This window comes from Protopterus annectens, chromosome 14.part0, assembly GCF_019279795.1.
Source record: "Protopterus annectens isolate FY-2018-M chromosome 14.part0, PAN1.0, whole genome shotgun sequence".
Classification (NCBI taxonomy): Eukaryota; Metazoa; Chordata; order Ceratodontiformes; family Protopteridae; genus Protopterus; species Protopterus annectens.
The window spans coordinates 1156185043-1156210929 of NC_056748.1; the positions used below are offsets into that span (position 1 = coordinate 1156185043).

The window sequence follows — 25887 nt, forward strand, 5'->3', positions numbered from 1 at the left end:
GAAGCAATGTACCTTTACTTAGGGAAAGTCAGGTGTGCAATAACATCAACATGCAAAGTATAGCTGTAAGTAGGAACTACTTAGTTTGTCACTCTGTGCAGTTAATGTGCCACATGAATTATCTCTGTAATGGTAATCATTCTGACAACTGCAATATTTTTAAGAAAATGGATTGCATTAGTGGAAGGTCAGCCATGGGTAAATCCTGCTATACTCACACCCACTTCTGAGTTATTGCTTATTAAGTGTTCAACAGATTGCAATATAATCTCAGTTGCAATAAATTTAAAATAATTTTGAAACTTATAAAATCATTTCATTGAGAAGTGTGCCACCATGTAATTCCAACTTCCAAAACAATTCTCTGTCTTCAAAGAGAAGATAAACATTTCTACTACATTGGTTAAAATGTGTGTGTGCTTTATATAAATCTTTTACATGTAACTGCATACCTGTATAATGCATTTGTGGTATCTTTGTTACAAATAGTGCACTGAGGTTCATAAATTCTTTCATTCAATGTTCTACCATTTTACCCACCTAGAAACAAATACATTTTGTACACACAGCAACAAGTGAAGTACTATTTCATAGCTGTTACTGTTTTATAGTTCACCTCATTAATAAGATGATATACTGAAATAAATCTACACTTGAACATACTTTTTGACTATTCTAAACATTTTCTGGTGTATGTTCATCTTGAATTAACAGCTTAAAATTGAAATTCTTTTTGTTGTTAACAAAATGAGTTCATGTTGAGATATTTTAGATGATTTATCATTTCCTAATTCTGTTAAAACTTTATTTACAAAACTACGTTTGGTTGGGTGTGTAATGAGTTTATACGTTGAATGACCTTCAATTATTTCATCTGAAGTAGAATTTAACATGTCTAGTTAGTAGCTATTCACTTGAAACATGTTTTTTGGTTCCTCCATAAAAATGTAATCAGAATTAGTTAATTTAGGTTTTCTAGCCATTTGCCTTTTTACCACATTACATTAAATTTACAAGGGATAATGGCTTGAGGCATTTAGATATGAGTTAATGAGAGGGTCTTTCCTAAACATGGCTGAGAAGTATCGCATGTCTGTGCCCATAAAGAAATTGTAAATTTATTCATTTTGCATGTACAAATAGATGAAAAAAGTCAATTGATCCAGTCCATTCATTCATTCATTCATTCATTCATTTCTTAAGACCTGTTTCATTACCCATTCAAACAAACAGAAAAAGTTTGCCAGCATAACAACCATAAAAAACAACTTGTTTGCAACCCTCAATAATACACTCATGTTTTTTTTTAATTCTCAGTTTTCTGAAATTATATTAACAAATGCAGGGGAGCAAATTGTGCCAGTGTGTACTCCAGATTTATGCCTATATTAATTTCCATCAAACAAAAAATTGCTTTAAAAACTAAGTCCAATAATTCACAAATCAATAGAATTTAATAATTTCCAAAACACAAATAAAAAGTCTAGCATTTCATCATCTACTCAGTACTACTGCAGTTTTGTGGAATACTCATGTGGACAAATTTTTGTGACAACAGTCTTTAAAGTAGGATTTAATGCTGTATATAACATCCTTTAACTTTTGCCAATGAATAGTGATATATGTTCAGTTTTATAACCAGCAGAGGTGAGGACAGGATGAAAAGAAGGTTTTAAGCAGTATCAGTCAATCATGAGGATACCAAATAATACACCCAACCTTGAATTTTAAACCCTTAAAAATTGTGTATTTCAACATTAATCCTACTAAAATATGTTTATAAGCTTTAATAATTTCATTACTTGAAACATATTAATGTACAGTAGAACTATTTAAAAATACTATCACACCAGCCATATAACTGTCATCTTCCATGATTACCAATCCTATGCCTTTATCAGGTGTCATAAATCTTAAGTATCTTTATCTGATCCTAGCCTCTGTAATGCCTCCCTTTCTAGGTATCTGATCTTAGCCTCTGTAATGCCTCCCCCTCTAGTTTAGTAAGGTTATATGAATGGAACACGGAAGGATTGGATAATGCTGCTCTTCCATTATTAGACGAAATAGTTTCAGCGGTAACTAGCACACCGGTCAGAATAGGGTGGACATTATTTCTCTTTCCGTGAAGTTGCCAGAATTGTCTTTTTAAACTAGTAACAATGGGAAAAGTATATTGTAAATTTAAGGACCCAATGCATAGTTTCAACTCCACTAAATATTTGAATAAGTTAGCTCTTGTAGCTGGAGGATCCATAAAACCTTTTGAGAGGACCACTAAACAGTCACTTGAAAATGCCCTATTAGTCAAATTTTAAACAGGAAGCATATATAATGTTAAGCCCTGATCTAACAGCAAGGATTACTTGCTTGACTCCTCCCTGTGCTGGACACAATACCTCTTTGGTAACAAAAAGTTCTCACTATGTCAATCTGTGGTATTTGAGAGATTTCTTCTGATTATGATTGGATGCTGACACACTTTGGGCCTGTTATACGACACTCTGAAGGTTTCACTTTATTGTAATCGGATCTGGAAAAACATACGATTGGTTATTAAGACTTGCCATTCTCAACTTCCCTTCTTGATTGGCTAGTGTAATTTTAACCCTGGAATTCTGAGTTTTAATACTATAGGCTATTGTTTTCTTATGCTTTTTAACAGCTTTTTTGTTTGCAGTGTTTAAATGTTGTGCCATGCCTATTCACCTTTTTTAAAAATACCATAAAACATTGATAAAGCATTGATTTAATATCAGTGAAATAATTGACTATATTTCTTAATGTTCTCATTTATGTGGTCAATGCCTTGGTTCAGTTCCACAAGTTTATTTTTCTGATGTTTTAAATGAATGCTTATCTGTTGCAATTCCATCTTAATAAATAATTCTGTTAATTTAGTGAATAAAGGATCTTAAGCAGAGATATTATTTGGAACTGCTACACCTAAAGAAATCCCAATCCCTCCATGCTACATGCTCTAGGGACCTAAACCTTATCACCACAATAAACAGGACATGCTGGAGGAATAGATTCCTGTCCCAGAAAATTCCTATACTCTGGAACAAGCTACCCATCTATGTCAAGCAAAGTTCTTCATTAGCACTCTTCAAGAAAAATCTTGATGAGTGGATGGGAAATAGGAAATACACCCCAGGGATCACTTCTGTGTCTCTGCTCAATAGTGGCACAGGAAAATAACTTTCTTGGGTGGCGTAAGCCATAGAACCTTGCTGGCTAGGCTTACATAGGCCCTTGGGCCAATAGCCTAGTACCTACCTATGAACCTACGAACCTATGAACCTTTCTTAAATCACAGTATTTTAGGAATTATCTTAACTTTCAGCAATTCTTCAAAATAAAAGGTCCCACATAACTGAACTAAACCTGATAGCTATGTTTTTCAAAATGATGTATCAATGATTTTATATCTAAAATGGGACTATAGTTCTTATTATCCATATCTGCAAACAATCTTCTGTTTTTACTTTAAAATAGGACCATCCCATCTTGATTGAAGGAGCATTCTGTGAAACAGGGTTAGGTAACACTGTATTTTCAAAAAGTCCTATACAAAGACCTTTTGTTTCATTTTGACCCTGACCCCTAAATTTAGGGTACCAACATGGTACCAATAAATTATACGTAGAGGTTGGTACACTATGAATGGTAAAAACAGAAGTATTTGGTGTACTCTGCTCCTTATCCCTGCTAAAAATCTGATAAATCACAACTTTGACAATCCAAAATAATGGAAAACACTAGTGGTGCAAAATGACATTTAAACCAAACGAAAATACCACAAGGATTTTGTCAGCTCAAGTAGTACTTCTACTTAATGCTTTTGTTCACAACCTGTAACACTGAACTTCCACAGAACATAGAAAACAAAATCCTGACTTCTTGCAGAGATATTGAATCATGTGATCAGTACCATGTGATTCTTTATAAAGTGCACAAAATAGATGGCATTATATTACAATATAGTGATCACTTCTCAATGGTCATAAGTTTAAAATACTGTTCATAGTGTAAATCATTTGGCCCTAGTCAAATGCCAGCATTTAATTCCAACTGCCAAAACAATTCCCTCTCTTCTAAACAACGTCACCACCCCACTGGTTAAAATGTACATAATCTGATATGGAGAGAAAAAAAAATCATCATTTGTAGTTGTATGCCTATATAGTACTTTTATGGTATCTGTGTTACAAATAGTGTACTGATGTTGACAAATTCTTCTATTCAGTGATCTACAGTTTTACCCACTTAAAGCAATTACAGTGAGTTCACATTGCCATGTAAACCACACATTTAGTAGTGCAAGTGATGGGCTGTTTCACAGCAATAACTGCTTTAGATTTACCACATTAATAAGAGGATCTTCAGAAATAAAGCCTTCCTGTCAATTCTGTGTATCTCCTATTGTATGTTCACCTTGAATTTCCAGGACAGATTTAAAATTCTTTACAAAACTGGATTCATGTGCAGCTGTTTTAGATAATGGATAATTTTTGAATATATTTTTTTTCCAATTATTTTTTTTAATGATTTTGACAGTGTAGCTATTCACACTGCATTCTTCCCATTGAAAACTTTATTCTGTTTATTTTTACAATCAAATTCAGCAGTGAGTATAAGTTCATAAAGAAAAGAATGACCATTCACTGTTTCATCTGAAATAAAATTTAAAATATGTAATGGTTATCTGTTTAGTTGTTTAATCTGAAGTAATTTTACCAAATGCAGACCTGTAGATAAAACTATGATATTTGTTTCTAAGAAACATTTATTGTTTCAAGCTGTGAAGGCTGACAGCATAGCTAGATAGAATTTTGTAAATAATTCTGTCATTGTAAATATTAATATGATCCACAGACAAATGTAAGTAAACTGTTATGTGCTGGACTTCAAAAATGTAACCACAGTGCACCCTGCTGGCAAAAAGCAGAAATGTGTTTAAACTCTATGCCTATGTAATATATGTTTTCATGGTAGAAAACAGACATATAGAGTTAACTTGCAAACTCTAAGAAAATAAGCTTATAAAAAAAGAACTTTGCAACTGTGTGTGATCTCAGAAAGAGATAATTACTAGGTTTCACGTGTAAAGTGTCTTTTATTGCTGTGACTTCCTGGCAGCTGCAGATCACAAAGAACTATTAAATTTTAAGTTCTGTGAGCCTGGGAAACTTAAGCAGAAGTGACAAGAAAGATGTAATCTGAAATGACTAAGTAGCAATGTGCATTATCGCATCTATATTATCTTATTGAAGTTTCAGAATATCGAATCTGATATGGTTGACACCATATCATCGAATTCTGAAACATTGAAAGATAAAAAAAAATGCCTAAAAACAAAAATAAATAAAAACTTACTCTGCGCCCCCCCCCCCCCACTTAAATATACCAACTCCGAGACCGCACTACATTGAACTGAACAGAAATCTCCCATTATGGAGATTTCCGTTTAAATGTTCAGTGTTTTTACTTTCGCTAATCTGGTGCCGACAATATCAGCTTCAATATTGTTGGCCTTCGACAACGTAAAATAGACCCATATTATCAATTTAAGAACTATCTTAAGAGAAAGAGATGGCATTTTGTATCTTGATTTGGACCTGTAAACATCTATTCAGCACTTCTCATCTGCACTTGCTTTGCTCTGTAAGTAAGTTATTTAGGTACAGTGATTTTTCTTAGAGACAGATAGGAATATAGCCAGATTAGTGTAGATGTTTTCTATATTGATGTGAGACTATCCTACATTGCTGTTTTAAAGTATTTCCTGTGATTTCTGAACTCTCCATTGTCACTGTGTTGAATTGAGTATTATCTTGTGCTTTAATTATTTATTATTAAATATTTTTAAACCTTTTAACTGTGGGTGTTTTGTGTAGAGATAATTTAAGCTCTTAGGATACTTGCATGCATGTGGTGATACTGTACAAGCCACTTCAGTAGCCTTGCTGTTCATCACACTTACCAATTGGATAATAATAACACTGCTCAGTAGAATTGGACACTCTTTGGTAAGTGCCTTTATAGTAGCTGATAAGATTAGTTGATGGCTGGTGGTACTGCCATATAATCTTGGCAGAAGGGGGCATAACTGGAGAACCTGTGCCAGCCTTCCCCAGGAATGTCTGTGTGCTTTTATATAAATCAAATTTCAAAGTGTGCGTGTGTCAGCTATTTGGGCAGAGACACAAAGCACTGGTTGGACAGAGAGGTTACTAGAGGTTTTGGTTTGACTACTCGATCTGAACCCTATAACTGTGCCAGTGGGGAGTCTTATTGGGGATCTGGAGAGAAAGATAGAAACCAGCCCCAGACTGACTGTGATCTCTGTGTGCTCTTAAGGGAAATTGTACTTTACTGTGTGTGTACTTGTTATCCTCCCAATGTGGACAACCCTCACTAGTGCTAGAGGTGAAGATTGAGGCTCCCTGATTACTGGGCCAGTGCATGGGCGTCACACAAGCATTTTATGGAATCATGATATTAAATCATATATATATATATATATATATATATATATATATATATATATATATATATAAAATACATATATATGTATTGATATCAATAGCTATATTAAATATATATATATATTTATATGCATATATAGAGAAAAATAGAGATTTATTTTATATATATATATATATATATATATATATATATATATATATATATATATATATATATATATATACACACACACACACACACACACACACACATGATTTTAATAATATTATTTGTAAATATATAAGGTAACACATGGTTTTACTTCTCATAATTGAGTTTGTCACTGGAGCCAGCTTTCTAGTCTGAAGTTCATATTTTTTACAAGACAGTAAAAAAAAAAGAAAATGTAGTTTGCACAAGAAGTTTGGTATGGAGTACTCAGTCAGTTGCGTTCTCTAAAAAATGTTTTCTCTGGTAAATGTTCATGCTCTCTATGCTTTACACAATAAAGACGTGTGCAGTGTTTCTTTGCAATCAAATAGAATATTCACTCTCTAAAGGGGTTTCATAATGGAGCTTCAAATAAATAAACAGACTTGCAGATACTTTCTAATACATATCTAAGCTGCAATAAGTTCCTTTTCATAATTCCTTACAGGTGTGGATAACCTGCAGTCCATTTCCTTGCAGTTTGTCATAGGCGGGGATGTTCTCATAGATAAGCACTAGGTGATCAGTATGCAGACCATTGCAAGCTTGGCCAAAACCCCATATTAAAGGTTTCCTCCAGCCTCCGCTAGATAGATATAGGGAAAATTTGAGCTCACCCATCCAATTATCTAGATGTATCTTGAAAGTGCCAAGGGTGCTGCTTTGCTTGACCTTTAGTGGACATTTTTCCCAGAGATGAGTTATATTGTTGGGATATGAATCTATCCGACTAATGTATCTTATTTATCTGTTGATTAAGGGTTAAACTGGTATTTGAGGAACCATTTGTTCTTGAAGGAATAGAAGGTAAAATAGTACTGAATCTTTCATGCCTGAAAAGGATAGAAAACAGATCCATAACTTGAGTCTTGAAGAAACTGAGAATATAGAAAGAGGGCTGCCAGTCTGTTCCGATAACTAAGATTTTTGAGGCCACTGTTCTTTTTCGATAGTAACATTTGAGGTCTCCCAGGCTGTGTGTGTTTTAACAAATATATGCCAAAAGAATATGATAAGAGATGAATAAAAGGAATCAACTTCTTTGGACCTAGAGGAGATGCCTTTGAAATTTAGATGAGCCAGATAGAAGACTTTGATAATTACTAGACCTCTTACAACAGTGTCGGACTGGAGGTATGAGTCACCTGCGTGGTATGGAAAAAAATTATCTACCAAATTTTTCATTTTAATTTGAGCCTGTTGCCTTTGTACCAGGTGTTATCATGGTCTAATCATTGTTGGAGCAATGGTGAGTCAGTAAGATTAACAACTCCAATTATCTGCAAACTTAGATAACCATAGGCCAGGAGTGTTGGCCTGAAGGTCAGAGAAATAGCTGTCAGATAAAGCAAGGCCCAACACCGAGCCCTGTGTTATACCACTGGCACCTTTTTTTTTTACTTTCAGAAGTGGCACCTGTGACTCTGACCACATAGGTTCTATCAAATCTTTATAGCAAATTATTTTCAGCAAGTTTTGTAGTCGAGAGTTGACAATGGGTTTTATAAAACCAGTGGCTATCAGTAATTTTCATTAAACACATAATGCTTGCCCTAAATTACTTAAGGATTTAAATGCTTTCAGGAAATAGTTAAAAATGATAGATTTTAGATGAACTGGGGTCTTAAGGAATCAGAGTTTCTCATTTTTGTCTTATTTTAATTGGGAATAATTTAATTATTTTTAATATGATCAGAAACATTTTTTTAATATAAAAGAAGACAAATCATGGATTAAGTTATAGGATGTATAATTTTATAAGAGTAGACCAATTGATTCATATCCTTTGTATCATCATACATTCATTCATTTATTCATTCTGTCTCTCTCTCTCTCTCTCTCTCTCTTTCTCTTTCTCTCTCTCTTTTAAAGCTCCAAGGACATATCCCAGGACCTTTATAGACATAATAAACTGCATATCTACTGCATTCCAGATTACTGGTTTGTTATTTTCTATAGTATATAAGATTTATTATTACAATATTTTTTATTTGTTTGCATATAATGACTGTAGTTCATTCACTAGTAACCTGTTTAATCCAGTGTAAGGCAGTGGGGGAGATGGATCCTGTCCTAACACTCAGATAGTGAGACAAGAGAATCAACCAGTGAGGTACCAGTATAAACCGTTGGACCACTGTGCCATCAACCTTTTAGATTTCAGCATTTTAATATGATTATTTTTGTCTTACCTATTTGTTGTACATGTCTGCTTTCAGCATTAAAATGGAAACTGCCCACCCTACCCTGTTCATTCACACTTCTCTCAAAACGTGTTAATTGTTTGAGAAATTCTTTTGGTCAACAAAATGCAATTTTCATCTATCACATTACAGAGATGACTGCCTGTCACTTAACTGGCTCTTGAAACATTCTACCAGTATCAGCTATAAGGCAGGGTAACATTTAGCACCCATTTCAAACCCATTTGTTAACCAGTAAGGTACACTGGGCACACAGTCCTTTTTCAGGGGGCAACCTAGAGCAAACTCTGGCTAGGTGACTTGCACAATGTGACACAGTAGGCAAATGAGGCCTAAAGGAATCAAACCATGCACCACAGAAACTACAGCTCACACCCTTAACCCTCCCCCCAACTGCCTTACATATATATGCCTTGTGATGATTAAGTTCTGAACTGAGGAATCTTCTACTCCTCTAAGATGTTAAAGAGAAGATGTTAATAACAATGTTTCTACCACATCTCATTGAGATCAAAAGACTAGAAAACTAAGAAATCAAGAAAAAGTAATGAAAAATGTAAAGATAAAGGAAACCTTGTCCATGAATAAATGTTACAAACTGGCATTCATAAATGCTTGCTACACAAACAGGGAATCAAATGCAGTAATTAGACAATACCCAACCAACATAAAGACATCATAGAGATTATTTTATGAGTGGGTGAACCCTGAAACTTTGCCAACAGGGGCTGAACTTTGGAGAAAAGGGACATCATCTCTTTCACGATAATTACCTTCCTATCATGCAGAATTACACTGAATACCTCCCCAAGCACTCGATGTATTAAGCAACATGATGTGAGAGCTTTCTCTTTCACAAATCCTTTGTTGCAAATATCTATTTCCATTATCACAGCTTTGACTTAACTTTTTTTAGAGCTCCTAACTGGAAGAAAAATCAACCTATTGTAATACTGAATGCAATGCTTTTTTAACCAGACATCCGTTTCCTCATTGACAACACAGACCAAAACCAATATTTGACAAAGAACATTAATTTGTCTAGTTGCCCTATACTGTATGAAATATTACACTGGTGAATTAAACTTATAATGTCCACTTGCTTCAAGGTACTTGACCAGACAGCAAGTCTGATTGGTGCAATATAATACAATATGCTGACAGAAAGACGTTCTTCAGCTTTCTTTCACTCTGGCCTGAATATTGAGGTAACAGCTACAAACCTGGCCCCATACCTGCTTTTTACCAATTTTCATCACTTGCAGTACCCCATCTAAACTTTCTCAATAACTAACATTCAACAGAAACAAGGCTATTGTTCAAATAGTGTTTGTCAGAGACAAAGCTCCTTATTCTGTAAAGAACTTCTTCTCCTTCTTTCGGCTTTTCCCGGTTAGGGGTCACCACAGCGGATCACCCGTCCACTCATGATTGGCAGTGGAGTTTTATGGTGTTGAGTTGCCAGCCTGGTGCCCAACCTTCCACAGAAGGCACACACACATGCACTCACACCTAGAGCCAATTTAGAGTGTCCAATCCACCTACAGCATGTCTTTGGGATGTGGGAAGAAACTGGAGCACCCGAAGGAAACCCACACGACCACAGGGAGAACATGCAGACTCCACACAGAAAGCACCCCAACCGAGGATCGAACCAGAGAAACTCTTGCTGTGAGCTGGCAACGCTAACTGCTGCACCACCGCGGCCGCCCTGCATGTCCTCTCTCACCACATCCATAAACCTTATCTTAGGCCTTCCTCTTTTCCTCTTACCTGGCAGCTTCATCCTTAACATCCTTTTCCCAATATACCCAGCATCCCTCCTCAGCACATGTCCAAACCAATGCAATCTCGCTTCTCTGGCTTTGTCTCCAAACCGTCCAACCTGGGCTGACCCTCTAATATACTTATTCCTAATCCTGTCCACCCTCGTCACACCCAGTGCAAATCTTAACATCTTTAACTCTACCACATCCACATGCCTTTTTGTCAATTCCACTGTCTTGAACTCATATAACATAGTTGGTCTCACTACCCTCTTGTAGACCTTCCCTTTCACTCTTACTGTCGCAAATCACTCCTGACACTCTTCTCCACCCACTCCATCCTGCCTGTACGCTCTTCTTCACCTCTCTTCCACACTCACCATTACTCTGAACTATTGATCCCAAGTATTTAAACTCATCCACCTTCACCACCTCTACTCCCTGCATCCTCACCATTCCTCTATCCTCCCTCTCATTCAAACACATATATTCTGTCTTAGTCCTGCTGACCTTCATTCCTCTCCTCTCTAGAGCATATCTCCACCTCTCCAGAACTATGACATAAAAACTCACACAGAAGCTCCTCCCCTTCTGCTAGGTACTTCTCAACTCAAACAGAAGCTCCTCCTCTTCTGCTAGCTACTTCTCAAATAACCTTCTCCAAAACTGACCTTGTACATTAGAACCAGCTCTCCAATAAAATATGAGATGATCATAAATTGAAGAATGCACTGGACTGAAAGATTATTAAAATATGTGCAAACTGGACAGGAATTCTGCTATGACCAAAGCTCAGGAGAAATTCTTCTTTATCAAATTTGTCATCCATACAGTTGATTGCATTAGTAAGGGGTATGTGGGAAGATGGCGTATTGTATAAAATTTATTAAATTCAATACATTTTCTGTTCTACTACTGTTTTACTTTGAAAAAATAGTCCTTCTTATTCATAAAATGTGCAGAGTTACATAAAGTACCTGCGTTCCTTATACTTAGTAAATGGCTATGCAACTACAGCAATTCATAAACAAGAATCTTGTGGTGACCTGACAATACAATACATCCATGAACTGTGCACCAGTGTGCATACTACACACATGTCTGTACTGTGCACAGCTGTGGCATGAATGTCTCTGTTTGCCTGTAGGTGTGCATAGTCAGCACACACAACGTGCACCACAATATGTGGTGGGCTGATAGTGTTTTATGTTCCCAACAGCAACACCTTTTTCTGCAAAGTTCATATTCCCAAAGAGTTTAGCAGCAAGACTGACTTTTCATAAGGTAAGCTGATGGCTACACTGAGATAGGCTAGTGGAAAATGCTAGGGTCACCCCCTGTCAGTTTTCCACAGGGCAATCCTTATTTGATCACCTATACCCTGCCAAAAACAAGAAAGATGGCAAATGTTTTGAGATTTTAGAAAAAAAATAATGTTTCTGGTAATAGTTGCATAAAACTAACCTGCAAATATATTCTATGAAAAGTTATTTTGAATCTGAAATACCTCAATATGATATGGAACAACAAAAAACATTCAGATTCTATAAACATGTGCTTTTGTTTTGAAAACAAAATGAAGTCCAGTCCTTTGTGCTGGTTGGAGGTATGGTTTGACTTGAAAAATTATGTTTCCATGAAAATGTTCGATTTTATATAAATCTGACAAAGTGGCAAACTTAAAAAGTGCTTGGCAGCATTGAGATTACACAATGTTTCAGTGCTGGGAGTATAAAGCAGATGAGTAAGCCTTTTTAAAGGATTACTGACTGCTGGTTTGAGAGCTCACAAAAATCCACATGCTTGAAACAGTTGTTTAACACAAAGATTTAAAGCTTACAATTACTAACGGGCTATACTGTACAGATTTGGTATTTATTCTGTCAGATTTTCCTTATATCTCAAGCTCAAACTTCATTACTTATTTCCTACCTCTATATATGGTATTTATCTATCATGTATTTGTGCTATTAAATATTGAATATAGTGTATTTGTTAATAATTACCTCTGAACTCTGTATACTATTACTGTGCTTATGTTGTTTAATGTAGTGTTTAATGTTTCTTCTTATATGTGGATATGTATCCAGTTGGACTAACCCGGTAAACAAATGTAAAATAAAATAAAATAAAATAAATAAATAAATAAATAATTATACACACTGTAGCTGAACAAGTCATTTAACCAAGCCAAAACCTTTGGGGTTCATTGCTGAAAGGAAGTATTTGTGCCTCATTTGTCTTTTCTAGTGAAATAAAATTAAAATTATAGTTGACACTACTAAATACTATTTTTTCTCTGCAAGAATGTGGTTTGTACTCAGATGAGTATTCATCAGGATCTCAGGGATAGGGAGAAGTTAGAAAGCACAGTGAGAAAGAATTATCTAATCACATCTCTTGCTCATTGTAGACTGTCACATTCATTTGCTAACCAGGTAATCCCACTGGACACAAATGTACCTTTTCAGAGATGACCCTGAAGTAATATATGATAAAGTGATTTGCTCAGATTTGCACATAGATAAGCAGAGGTGGAAGGCATCGAGCCCTGTATCCTGCAGAGCTAGATCATGGTCAAATGGGGCCCCAGGCAGTGTAATAGATTGGGGGACCCTCAGAGTAGCCCCTCCAGCAGCAATCCCCTACGCCCCTGCAGCAGCCCCCTCAACCAGCCATTCCAGTGTTCCATTACTTTGCTCTTTCTCCCCAGTTACCATAGACACTGTTCAAACCTATCAGTGTGCATACTGTTTTCTTATTTACTTCTACAATGACTACAGATATTGAAAATAAATAGCACAAACACAGTGATAGGCATTTACTAAACAAACAATACAGTCTCACAATGAAAACAGATTTAGCATGAGCAGTAAACTTCTCTGCAATTGAAACTCACATTCATTGAAACGTCATTACAACCCACATTCAAATAAAATTCATCTGACCGGTAGAGAATTAAGTTTACCTTTGGGCTGTGTTCAATATATAGGCTCCTTGCACACATTTTTAGGGCCATGCATACATGGATGTGTCCTTTGAGTCACCTTTCTGATTGTATAAATTATATTCCTTGTATACTACAGCAGCACTTGCTAGAGTGTGCTTTAAATTTGTAGTTTTGAACATTTTCCAGTAAACAATGAAACAAAATGTATGACCCAATAATGACAAAACAGCCCGTTTCAGAGCATTTTAACCATAAAAAGCCAGTCAAAGTTCTGTCACTTCAATCCACCAGTATCAGTCAATAAGCACAATCTCTGCAGATGTAAAAGTCATCTGAATAATTCCACATTAAAAAGATCTGTGACTAATGAAGAGATTGCTACTGGCAAACATTTCAGTGTTACTTCTACAAATTCAGTGTCTGTTACACTTGAAGAATTCATTGTCTATGTCACATTTAATAAACTGGTAAGCTGGTAATATTGCAATAGGGAATGACTGACAAACCGACAAAAAGTTTGTAGTTACTAGGTATCTCATACAAAGGAGGACACATTCAGGAGTGCAGAACCCCTAACCCCCCTTCAAATGCATCAGGTAATCCACAATCGAAAGGGCACTGCAATATCAGCACTCCATGTACATGGCGTGGGAGTAGAACCCACAGCCTTCTGCACCAAAGGTAATTATGCTACTAAGAACTGTTTTCAAATTCTACAGCGTAAACAGTAACTGCCATTTGTTAAATAAAACCATTAGTTGCACATCGAAAACAGAATTAGCATAAGCAACAGTAAACCTCTGTTCCCTTGAAACTCACAATTCCATGAAAATGCACTCAAACTAGTAATCCCTTGAAAGTGCACTGAAACGGGTTTCCTTCAGCTGATCGAACTTTCAAACATTCGACTTTCATATGGCCGAGAACATATGATCGAACGTTTAAAAGTTCGAACATCTTATAAGAAAAGTAAAACAAAAAAAAAAATAACTGAACATTTTTAGCAGGGGGGCAAGCAGCCCTGCACCCCCCACACCCCCTGCTATTTAAATATACCAACTCTGAGATCGCACTACAGTGCAGAAAAGGGAAAGCTTCCCATTCAGTGCTATATGGAGATCTCTGTTAAGAACATTCTAACTTTTAAAAGTTTGATCATATGGTCTCGGCCATATGATATTTGAACTTTTGAAGGTTTGATCATATGAACAAGACCCACTGAAACACATAATTTCCTGAAAATGTACTGAAACTAAAACTCACAATTCCATCAGTAGTCTGGTAGTTGGTGTAGAGGATTCAGGCTCGTCTCCCTTGAAGCTCACAATTACTGCAGCATTCTGGTAGATGGTATAGAGGATTCAGGCTCTTGCCTCCTGTAACCAAGTTACAGGGTCAAGCCTGATCAAGTTAACAGACTAAACACGCCCCCAACTAGGGCATTACAAACCATACCCCCATACTTCTTAACCTCTTAGCACAAGAAATCTGGAAAAAGCCTAAAATAATGGGGGGTGGGTGGGAATCAAAGGGTTCAAAATAAGGACATATTATAAATATTGTTCTTATAGACTTAGTTGCTAGAATAAAAGCATTTGTCTCAGCATGCATTTTCTGAAGAAAATGAAGTCTGAGACTACATTTGTATGACATTATATAGTTATTTCAATTTTCTTATAGCCAGAAAACCACATTTATGAGGAATACTCCAAAAATACAAGACAAAATGTGGACATTCTGCAAAAATGTGGACAGTTCAGAGGTATACATACCTCCCAACTTCTTTGTACAAGAAATCTAGACAAAGTCTAAAATCATGGAGATACAATGGCCCAAAAAATGGGGCTAGAGTTTAAATATTGCTCTTTAACTTAGAAAGTCGATAGAATAACAGGATTTGTGTTAGCATGCATTTTATGAAGGATATGAAGTCAGAAACTCTTGTGTATATATGTGCATATATATATATATATATGTGTCCTTATTTTATGACTTCAATCGTTTGATTTGCCAGAAAACCACACATTTTATGAGAAACAGACCAAAATTATGATGCTTAATCTGCACAGTTCGTAGATATGGTATACACAAACACACACACACACACACACACACACACACACACACACACAAAGAAAAAAACAACCTTCTCTCTGCTCTCACACACACCCCTACCTTTTTATCTCTCTCTCACATTACACTTACCTTCTCTCCACCTTCACGCACACATAAACACACGCATGGACATCTATCTTTTCTCTGCTCTCTCTCTCTGTCACACAGACACACACACACACACACACACACACACACACACACACACACACAAACACACACACACACACACACACACACACACACACACACACACACACACACACACCCCTACCTTTTCTCTGCACTCACAAGGCAACACGCACATACACACACCTACTCTCTCACACAGCAGTACACACACAAACACTCCTTGTCTTTCATGCAACATTACACACACACACACTATCTCTCATATGAACAGAATGGCTAGTTTAAATTACATACACACATACAGATACATACACTACAGAAACATCAGAACCGCTAGTTTAAATGATATGCACACATGCGCGCTTACCTTCTCTATAAATGGAACGGCTTAAATTCCACGCGCAAGTGCAGAATGGGTGCCACCGCGCTTTTAAGTATTTATTTATTTATTTATTTTATGTTGAAGCCTCCTGGTCAAAGTGGGCCTCTGTAGCCACAGGGCCCTAGGCTATGTCACATAGTGCTGGATCTGGCTCTGGTATCCTGGACTACAGGAAGTAGCTCATTTACAGCTCAGAGTTTTAATCCTGTGTACTAACTGCCAGATATACCCACTCCTCAGTCACTGGACACAAGAAATCATAAAACAGTTAACTCATTACACTTGACTGCAGAGTATACTGCATTACTACATTACCCTATAAGGTAACGGAAGGATACAGGTAATCGACTGTTCCTACTGGCAGGAGTAACCATACTACTTTGTGTTAGTCAGGATGGGTGTGGCTAAGGCAGCAAGCTTGTATGCAGTTTAGGTTGCATCTCCTTTATATTATTTATATCTGTACTTTCTACACAAGAAATGGAGATGTAATTACTTGCTGTACAAGATGTCTCCATTACTTGGTCATTAGGTGCCCAGTTGGAATATTTATCTTCTAAGTCTGTGTCTAGATGGTCATAAATCCTTGCTCCCATCCTGTAATGTAGTCTGCACTTCTTACATTTGTGGATTGTGGACTGTCCTGTGAACTCCAGAATGCATGCCAGCTACATACCTGGAAATGTATGAGTTATTGCTTCGCTAAGCATGGGTTTATTCAGGAATCATGTAGATCTGTGGCACATGGTAAGTGGATTGTACTGTGCAGCAGCCCAGTGCATTTCCAAAATATTTCTATGAATCCCAACCAGTATTTTATAGAAAAAAATTAGATGAGTTATTTCCAATTATTTCTAAATTAAATTATTGACCCATATGTGCATTCAGCAATTGACTGAGGCAGAAATTTGTATGTCTCAGATCCTAATATAATTTAGATATCACACAATTATGTGTGCTTGTAGGGTGTGCAGTATTCAGCACTTTGCATACACAGCTACAACTCTGAAATGGGTGTATTGTTGGGGAGGCATCCTACAGAAACTATAAAGGGCTTGGGAGTACAAACATTTATATCATATAGCAAGGCCTGCTGATTTAGTGAAGAGAAATTTATAAAACTGTTTAACTTGCCACTCATGGCACTTTTGGACACAACATTAGAGTATAAATTAAGGAAGGGTTCCGCCTAACAGCATGTTCCTACTGGCGGTAGCTCAGATGCATCACATTGTGGAGTCTGGGCCAAATGTGGTTGTGACAGCTTGCTTGTGTGCACTCTTCTCTATGTCAGGATGTGTTGTTGCATCCATTTTTTAAGTACTTTTAAAAACAGATATATAAATAATTATCAGTCCAAGAAATGGGGTCGAATTTGTTCATCTATGTTTTGTTTAGCTACATATCCCAATTTCTTGGTCGCTGTGTATTGAGCTGTGGTTTTTGCAGCTCTGTATTCACAACTGGAATTTTATAAGTTCCAGTTTCTTGTCTGCACTGTAGTCTGTGATTGACATCTGTAGGTTTTGTTTAAGCCATCTTGACTTGTACATTTGGTTTTCTGCATTCTGCAATTCTATTAAACTGCTATTAGGATGTCTTCAAAGCAATGTAGAAGTGCTGTGTTTCAGACTATTATAAAAAAAATTGGCAAACTTTCAGTTTCTGTCTTTTACAGTATTATACCATGAACTCTAGTATACTTGCTGACTGGATTGACTATTAATTATCCTTTATGATCTAAAGTATCATTGTGAGATCCTGTATTCTGACTGACTACCACAATAAAGTTAAGGTATTCCAACATGGGTCTATATCATATGTTCGAAGTTTGAAAACTTTGAACGGTAAATAATCGAATTTAAATGTTCGAAGTTTCAAACATCGAACATATGATTAAAAAAAAAACAAACCCAAAAATAACTGTTGTAGGCAGGGGGCAACCCCCCTGCACCCCCCACCCCCCGCTCTTTAAATATACCAACTTTGAGACCGCATTACAGTGCAGTAAGGGAAATCTTCCCTTTACCGCATTATAGTGCAATCTTGGAGTTGGTATATTTAAAGAGCAGGGGGTGTGGGGGGTGCAGGGGGGCTTGCCCCCCTGCTTACAACAGTCAGGTAAGTTCCCTTTCTTTTTTTTTTTTTAATCATATGTTTGATGTTTGAAACTTCGAACATTTAAATTCGATTATTTAACGTTCGAAGTTTTCAAACTTCAAACAAATTATATAGACCCTTCCAAGACAGCAAACACATTTCTCCATATCACAGGTAAGATCATAATGCTGTAGAAATAGCACCTTGACTTTGTCAAATAGTACTCTGTGAGATACTCCATTGCTATAGCAGAAGATGCTAACATTACAGGGAAAGAAACTATTAGCGCTATGAAGGGCTCCAGTTTTTTTTTTTTTTTTTTTTTTTTTTTGTAGGACAATAAATAGACATTAAATGACTAGTTTAAATGAATGGACAGCTTGTGTTGTTTTAGGCTCTATATTATAAAAATGAAGCTCATAAAAACAGCATTGAAAAGCAAAAAATAAATTATAAAATACATCAGAGGTGAATGTGCCCTCCCTGTTCTCCCTGCTGGTGGGGCTGCACCTCCCCACCCTTGATCTCCTTATGTATATAAACTCGGAGATCACTGTATCCAACGTAAAATTTACTAAGTACTTGTAATTCCCAAGAGTGTACTAATAACAATCAACAGATCCGGGCTTCACAAATACAATCTAGAGTAACACAACAGGCAACTACTGTTTTATGAATTATAAGGGAAAAGAGAGAGCAGTCAAAGCGCAGCCAATGTGCATGCAGCTATAGATGACAGCCAGACATGCTGCAAAGTGTCAATCACAAAAAATACATTACTTAAGCATCCTTTAAAGCAGAACTGAGGTAATAAAAGAGAAAGAGGTTCTAGGAAAATATAGAGGATCTGAACTCCATGATTATGATACTTAGATGGTCTGAGGTAATGAAATTCACTAAAACCTAAAGCAAAATCATACCGGAGCAACACAGTCTATTTATATATTACCCAGATAACACAATGTAAAGAGGAAAAAAATAGATAGTCACTCTTAGAACATATTTACATAAAATAGAGGCTACTGTGATTCACAATAAAGCTGGAAATCTTACTGCCAGCAAACATATCACAAGAGGTATAGTCCTTGAATGTACACCACTGGATTATTTGTATAAAATCAGCAACAATTTTTTTTGTATTTTGTAGGGGACAAGATAACCCTGCTCCACTATATCTTTCTTATGGGACACTTCATTCCCTATACCCTTTAACTTATATGTACTAATTCTATAGTCATGCAAAATTGGGAAAAGAGAAAAACACTATTAAGGCTGAAACATGGCTTGAACAACTAGTCATGTAGTACAGACAAACCAATCTAAAAGCATTCTGGGAGCTGCCATGTCAGGAAATCTGCCTCATGTACTATGCCTACAGGGAACCTACATTTTAACAGATGTAGCTCTCCTAACTGCTGATGGGTTGTTACATTTAAATCTTTATTGCTATTATTGTTACAGTAGCAATTCACATAATATAAGCTAAAGCTAGTGCACAGATTGTGTACGTTTGTTACATTATTACCACTTTGGTCACTCATTTTCTAAAATACACTGGATGCCATGAATGCTTTGCTAACACTGTGTATAAACAGAACTTAGTCAGAAATTTAAAGTGACTTACTGTACTCGTACAACATGTGCACTGTATGGAACGGAGCCCAGCACATTGTGAAGAGGAAAAGCACCATCACCATCATCATAAGAGCACGCTTCTTCTTCCTTTAGAATGCAGATTAAATGGTTAGTTATCTGCAATACAAGTAATAAAAGAAAGGCACTTTCATCTTACTGTAAAGTTATACATCAGAGATGAGCTAAGAAAGACATCCTTATTCAATTGTACCTCACGTGATCAGCATTCCTACAGAGGACAGCTGGTACTGGTACCCATAAAGAATCTTTTTCATCAGTGTCAAAGTCACTGGAGTACAAAAATAGCTAAATGTACAGATTTCAGGAAAGAAAAGTCTTTCATAATGGAAAATCATGACAACTTGATGCAAATAAGTAATTCAGTTAATACTAAATGTTGTGCAAGTGGCTGTAAATTTGAGTAACTGATAGTGAGAGTGCATGCACAATAATTTTATTTATTCATTTCTGTTTTTTCCTGTGGTAATTAGTTGGAAAATAAAATTTTTAGCTCTTTTCCACACACAAAAGTTTCACTGTGAATAAACAAAGCAGTCTGCATTTTATAATATCAGTACATTAAACAGTAAGAATTTGATAGAACAAAAAAAAACTGAACCACCGCGTGACTGAATATTTACTTGTTCGTTATCTATTGACTTCTCAGTGGGAGTTTAAAGAACATTACTTTCTACATCTCATTTATAGCTTAATGCATACCAGATGATATAACCAGAAGCATAAATATATATATATATATATATATGTATATACAAATGTGCCCACAGGTAAGTGCAAGGGGATGCACTTGCACCCCTCTGGAAATGGCTGGCCAGAAGATTAATTTTCTTTTAATTAAAAAACAATGTTAAGGGTGTTCTTCTTTAAGAATGGCCTTTGTGTCCAATCACACAGGCACAACAGGTGTTTGCCATCTGTTATCGTCTTCTGCATCTGCTCGACCAATGTTTTACATCTTCATCTTCCACGTCCACATGCAATTTGAATTCCAGAAGACATTTTGACTGCAGACGAATGTACAAGTGAGAGGTAGGTGTGTGTGTGTGTGTGTGTGTGTGTGTGTGTGTGTGTGTGTGTGTGTGTAAGAAAATGGTAGGTGGGGGTGTGTGGATGTAAGAAGTAGGTAGGTAGTGGTGTGTATGCATGTATGTAAGAAGTAGTTAGGTAAAGGTAGCAGTGTGTGTGTGTGTGTGTGTGTGTGTGTGTGTGTGTGTGTGTGTGTGTGTGTGTGTGTGTGTGTGTGTGTGTGTGTGTGTGTGTGTGTGTGTGTGTGTGTGTGTGTGTGTGTGTGTGTGTGTGTAAGAGAGAGGGAGGTATTCATACCTCACAATTATACAGATTTGTGAATCATATTTTCTGTTTGTTTCTCATAAAACTGTGTTCTTTTGGCAAATCATTGAAGACTGACGTCAGAAAATAATGACAGACATTGAGCTTTAGACTTCAGATCGCTCAGAAAATGCATACTAATGCAAAACTTGTTGACTTTCTAAGGAGGTAGGGGATGTATGTGTGTGATCATACCTCTCAACTGTACAGATTTGCACAGAATGTCCAGATTTTTGCCTTATATTTTTGGTCTGTTTCTCATAATTTTTTTCGACAAATCACTGTGATTAGCTAAGGATTAAAGTTACTAAATAATGACATGCATTTGAGTTTCAGATGTCATATCCTTCAGAAAATTCATTCTAACACAAATCCTGTTATTCTAATAAGTTTCTAAATGTGTCCCTAGTTTTGAGCCTTTCTCCCCAACATTATAACACGCTTTGTCCAGATTTCTTTTGCTAAGAGAATGAGAAGTATGGTATATATATATATATATATATGTATATGTATATACATATATATATATATATATATATATATATATATATATATATATATATATGTATATGTATATATATATATATATATATATATATATATATGTATGTATGTGTGTGTGTGTGTGTGTGTGTGTGTGTGTGTGTGTGTGCATGTGTGTGCGTGTGTGTATAGCAGGGAGGTAGCATTCCCCTCAGCTGTCCAGGTGTTTGCAGACTATCCAGATTTTTGCCCCATATTCCTCCTAAAAAGGATAGAATTTGCTAAATAATGGCAAACATTTTAGTTTGATATCATATCATTTAGTAAAATGCATACTAACACAAATCCTGTTATTCTAGCAATTTTCTAAGTTCATGACAGCAATATTTATAATTTGTTCCTATTTATTTTAGGCTTTGTCCAGGTTTCTTGTACTAAGTGGTTGAGGTGTGTGTGTGTGTGTGTGTGTGTGTGTGTGTGTGTGTGTGTGTGTGTGTGTGTGTGTGTGTGTGTGTGTGTGTGTGTGTGCGCATGTGTGTGTGTGTGTGAGAGAGAGAGAGAGAGAGAAAGAGAGTTAAATACCATAGTTAGAGTTAGCAGGTAGAATTCATTTTCAAGTGCATTTTCAAGGAACTGTGAACTTCAAGGGAAAAGTTTACTGTTGCTCATGCTAAGACTGTTTTGTTTAGCAAATGGTATCACAATTGTGGAATACAATTTTAAAGCAGTGTTAGTAGCACAGCGGGTAGTATACTTACATCTTGATGCAGAGGGCTGTAGGTTCCATTCCCACATCATGTAAATTTGTATTTTAAAGGGGTGCTGCACTCCCGAGGATGTCCTCCTTTGGCTGAGATGCCTAGTAACTGTGAGACTGTTTTTCAACTTGCCATCCATTCCCTATTGCAATTTACCAGCTTATCATTTTTTAATGTAACGTAGGCAATCTATTCTTCAAGGGTGGCAGGCACTGAAATTGTAGATGAAACACTCAAATATAAAGTTGTTTGCTAACAGCAGCCTCTTCATTAGTTTCAGATATCTTTAATGTGGAATTATTCAGAGGACTTTTACTTCTGCAGAGATTGTGCATATTGACTGATACTGGTGGACTGTAATAACAGAAGTGAATAGACGTATGGTTGAAATTTACTGAATTAGGCAGTTTGTCATTATTGGTTTATATGTTTTATTTCATTGCTTACTGGAAAAACCTTCAAAACTATAAATTTAAAATACACTCTAACAAGTGGTGTTGTATTATACAAGGGATATAATTAAATTATTATATATTAATACAATCAAGAAGGTGAATCAAAGAACTTTTGCATGGTCCTAAAAATGTGTGCAAGGGCCGTATGATTTAAAAACAGCCCAAAGGTAAACTTAACCCACCAATGGCCAGATGCATTTTCTTTAAATGGGGGTTTCAATGCTGTTTCAGTGAATGTGAGTTTCAAAGGTAGTGAAGTTTTAATGCTAAGACTGTTTTCATTGTAAAACTATTCCTTTGTTTAGCAAATGTCTATCAGTGTTTGTGCTATAAAATTTGAAATAAAAGTTGTAAATTAAATCCAAATATCTGTAATCAGTGTCGAAGTAAAGCATAAAACAGCATAAACACTGAGTTTTGAACAGTGTTTATGGCAACTGGGGAGAAATAGTCATGTAATGGGACACTGGAATGGCTGTGTGGGGGGAGGGCACTGAGTGTGGCGGCTCTGGGTTTGCACCCCAATGCAAAAAATCCTGTGGGATCCCCTGTGTGTGTATATACATATATATATATATATATATATATATATATATATATATACACACACACACACACACACACACACACACACACACACACACACACACACACACACACACACACACACACATGTGTACCTAGGGTTAGGTGAAGGGGGTATTCAGTTCTGATAATGCCCTAGTGTTCCATGCCAAAGCCCTTGTTTCAGTGCTTTCTTTCTGGTATACTTTGTAGCAAGACCTTGTTTTTTTCTCTTCAGGGAGAAGCATGGCACAGAGGACCTGGTGCTCATTAAAAGTAAGATAAGGAGTGTCAGATCAATCAGAATGGATATTTGTTTTTGTTCCTCAACTCACAGTTGAGGGATGCCAGAGCAGTGCATTGCACAAACAGTGACCCCAAAAAATAAAAAAATAAAACTGAGAAATAGTTGAAATGAGGAAAATCAGTCTATGACACACACATTACAAAATGGCAGCACACATGAAACATGTCCACATAGGTCTGGATTTCAACTCTTACTGCAATGCACCATCATAAAACAGCATGGGTGCCTTATCCATCTTTGCCACACAAACAGCTTTACAGCAAGGAAATGAAGTAATTCCTCACACAACCAAGTGCTACTAAATAGGCATAAACTGTTATTTGTACATTTATTATATTTAATATATTTGATGTAGTGCACTTTTGATCACACAACCTATTATGATTATTGCTTGCAAATATACAGCTCTGTCTTAACTTTTTGTGTTTTTTGGTCATTCATCAGTTATCTGACCAGTACTCAGTGACGTGGAGTGTGTAAGCTAGTCTATATCATTTACTTTAAAATGTGTGAGGCTATTAATTGGGAATACTATGATATGCAACTGCTATCAAATGAAGGTTAGGTTGTATGGCACAAACAAGCATGGAGTGGTCTTTTGAGGGGAGTAAAGGTAAGTTCCTGTTATGGCTCATGCAAGGGTACACTGTTCTTTCGGGGGGGACCACACTGAGCTACTGTTATGGCACAAACAAGGATGCGTTGTTCTTGTTACTGTCCTTGTTTTCATCCTGCCTGTTTGATCTTGTGAGGTTTGTGAAATCAAAACTGCAATGTGTCTTATTACTTTCTAACTTCTCTCTGTAATGATTTGTCATCACAAGCTTATGGTGCTAAACTGAGGGCATGAAGTGATAATCAGTAATTTGGAGAGGTGTGAACTTGTGAATCTTTGATGACTGAGTCCTACTACCTACTTATGGACACATACATGTCAAATAACTCTATGTTATCACATGTTACATTCATTTCTGTACAAATGTGCCACCTTTTACTTGCTTACTATACCAAACGATAAAATACAAGGAAGTGCCATAAAATTATCATACAATACAGTACATGTTCAGGACTTACCTTGTAAATGCAGCAGTTGCCACAGTGTTAGTTCAGGGCTGGCTGTGATGCAAGCAGTACACAGCCAATACATGGGGAGGTAAAGGCTCTGTCTCTGAGTTGAGGCTAGCAGAGGTTGGAGAGTTCCTGTAGTGTGTCCCTGTCCACTCTGTAGCATTTTACAATGTCCATGTCGTGTATGCTGTGATAAGTTAAATGTGGCATGAAAACTCTTCTCCATTTCAGCCTAGGCCTATTGGCAGCAGCATCAGCATTTCCTGTAGTCTCTAACACATACAGATGGATTTAAGCAGCAGCTCCTAACATGCTGTCCGTGTAGACTTTCTGTGTCTGTACTCCACTACTTTTGAAATCCACAGGAAAAACCAACATGGAGTCTACATTGGGTGCTTTATAACTTGTTGAATAGCTCCACCAGATTGGTTGATTAGCATGCAATTCAGCTGCTTATGCTGTAATTAGCATCTCTAAAACACAGGGTAAGACAGATGCAATCCATTAATAATCCACTCCATTATAAAAAGCCAAATGCGTAGCTAGCCAAACTGATGGTGAGGACACTTGTTACATGTACTTCACAGAGGTGTATTTTTTCACAAGGTATCTTTACAGAAGAGTATTGAACTCCAGCAGATATGCTCCTAGTTTGTTACGTACATAATGCAAATGTTGGAATATAATTATGAATAATGTGCAGCAATGGCTTTTACACGTTTATATCTATGGATCATTTAGAAGTGTACTGATGGCATGGCCATGTTTATCAAGCCATTTCAGAGGTACACATGATTGCTAATGCATGAAAATAGAATATTGTGTGATTAATATGCACAAATGTTTCAGGGACAGGTCCTTTGAAAGCACTTTTAGCATTCATAGATGTTTTAATAGCAAAATGGTTCATTGCCTGTTCTTTTGTGAGGGGGGGGAG

General features: G+C 36.4%; 1 protein-coding gene across 1 annotated transcript in view; it reads right to left on the reverse strand.

The window, feature by feature from the left end:
- The window catches only part of LOC122789469 (pyroglutamylated RF-amide peptide receptor-like), a 500860-nt gene that overhangs the window by 8779 nt on the left and 466194 nt on the right, over window positions 1–25887 (reverse strand). Inside the window, exon 5 of the mRNA XM_044056959.1 lies at window positions 19955–20052. Coding sequence (XP_043912894.1) covers window positions 19955–20052 — 98 coding nt within the window. The remainder of the gene's footprint in view (window positions 1–19954; window positions 20053–25887) is intronic.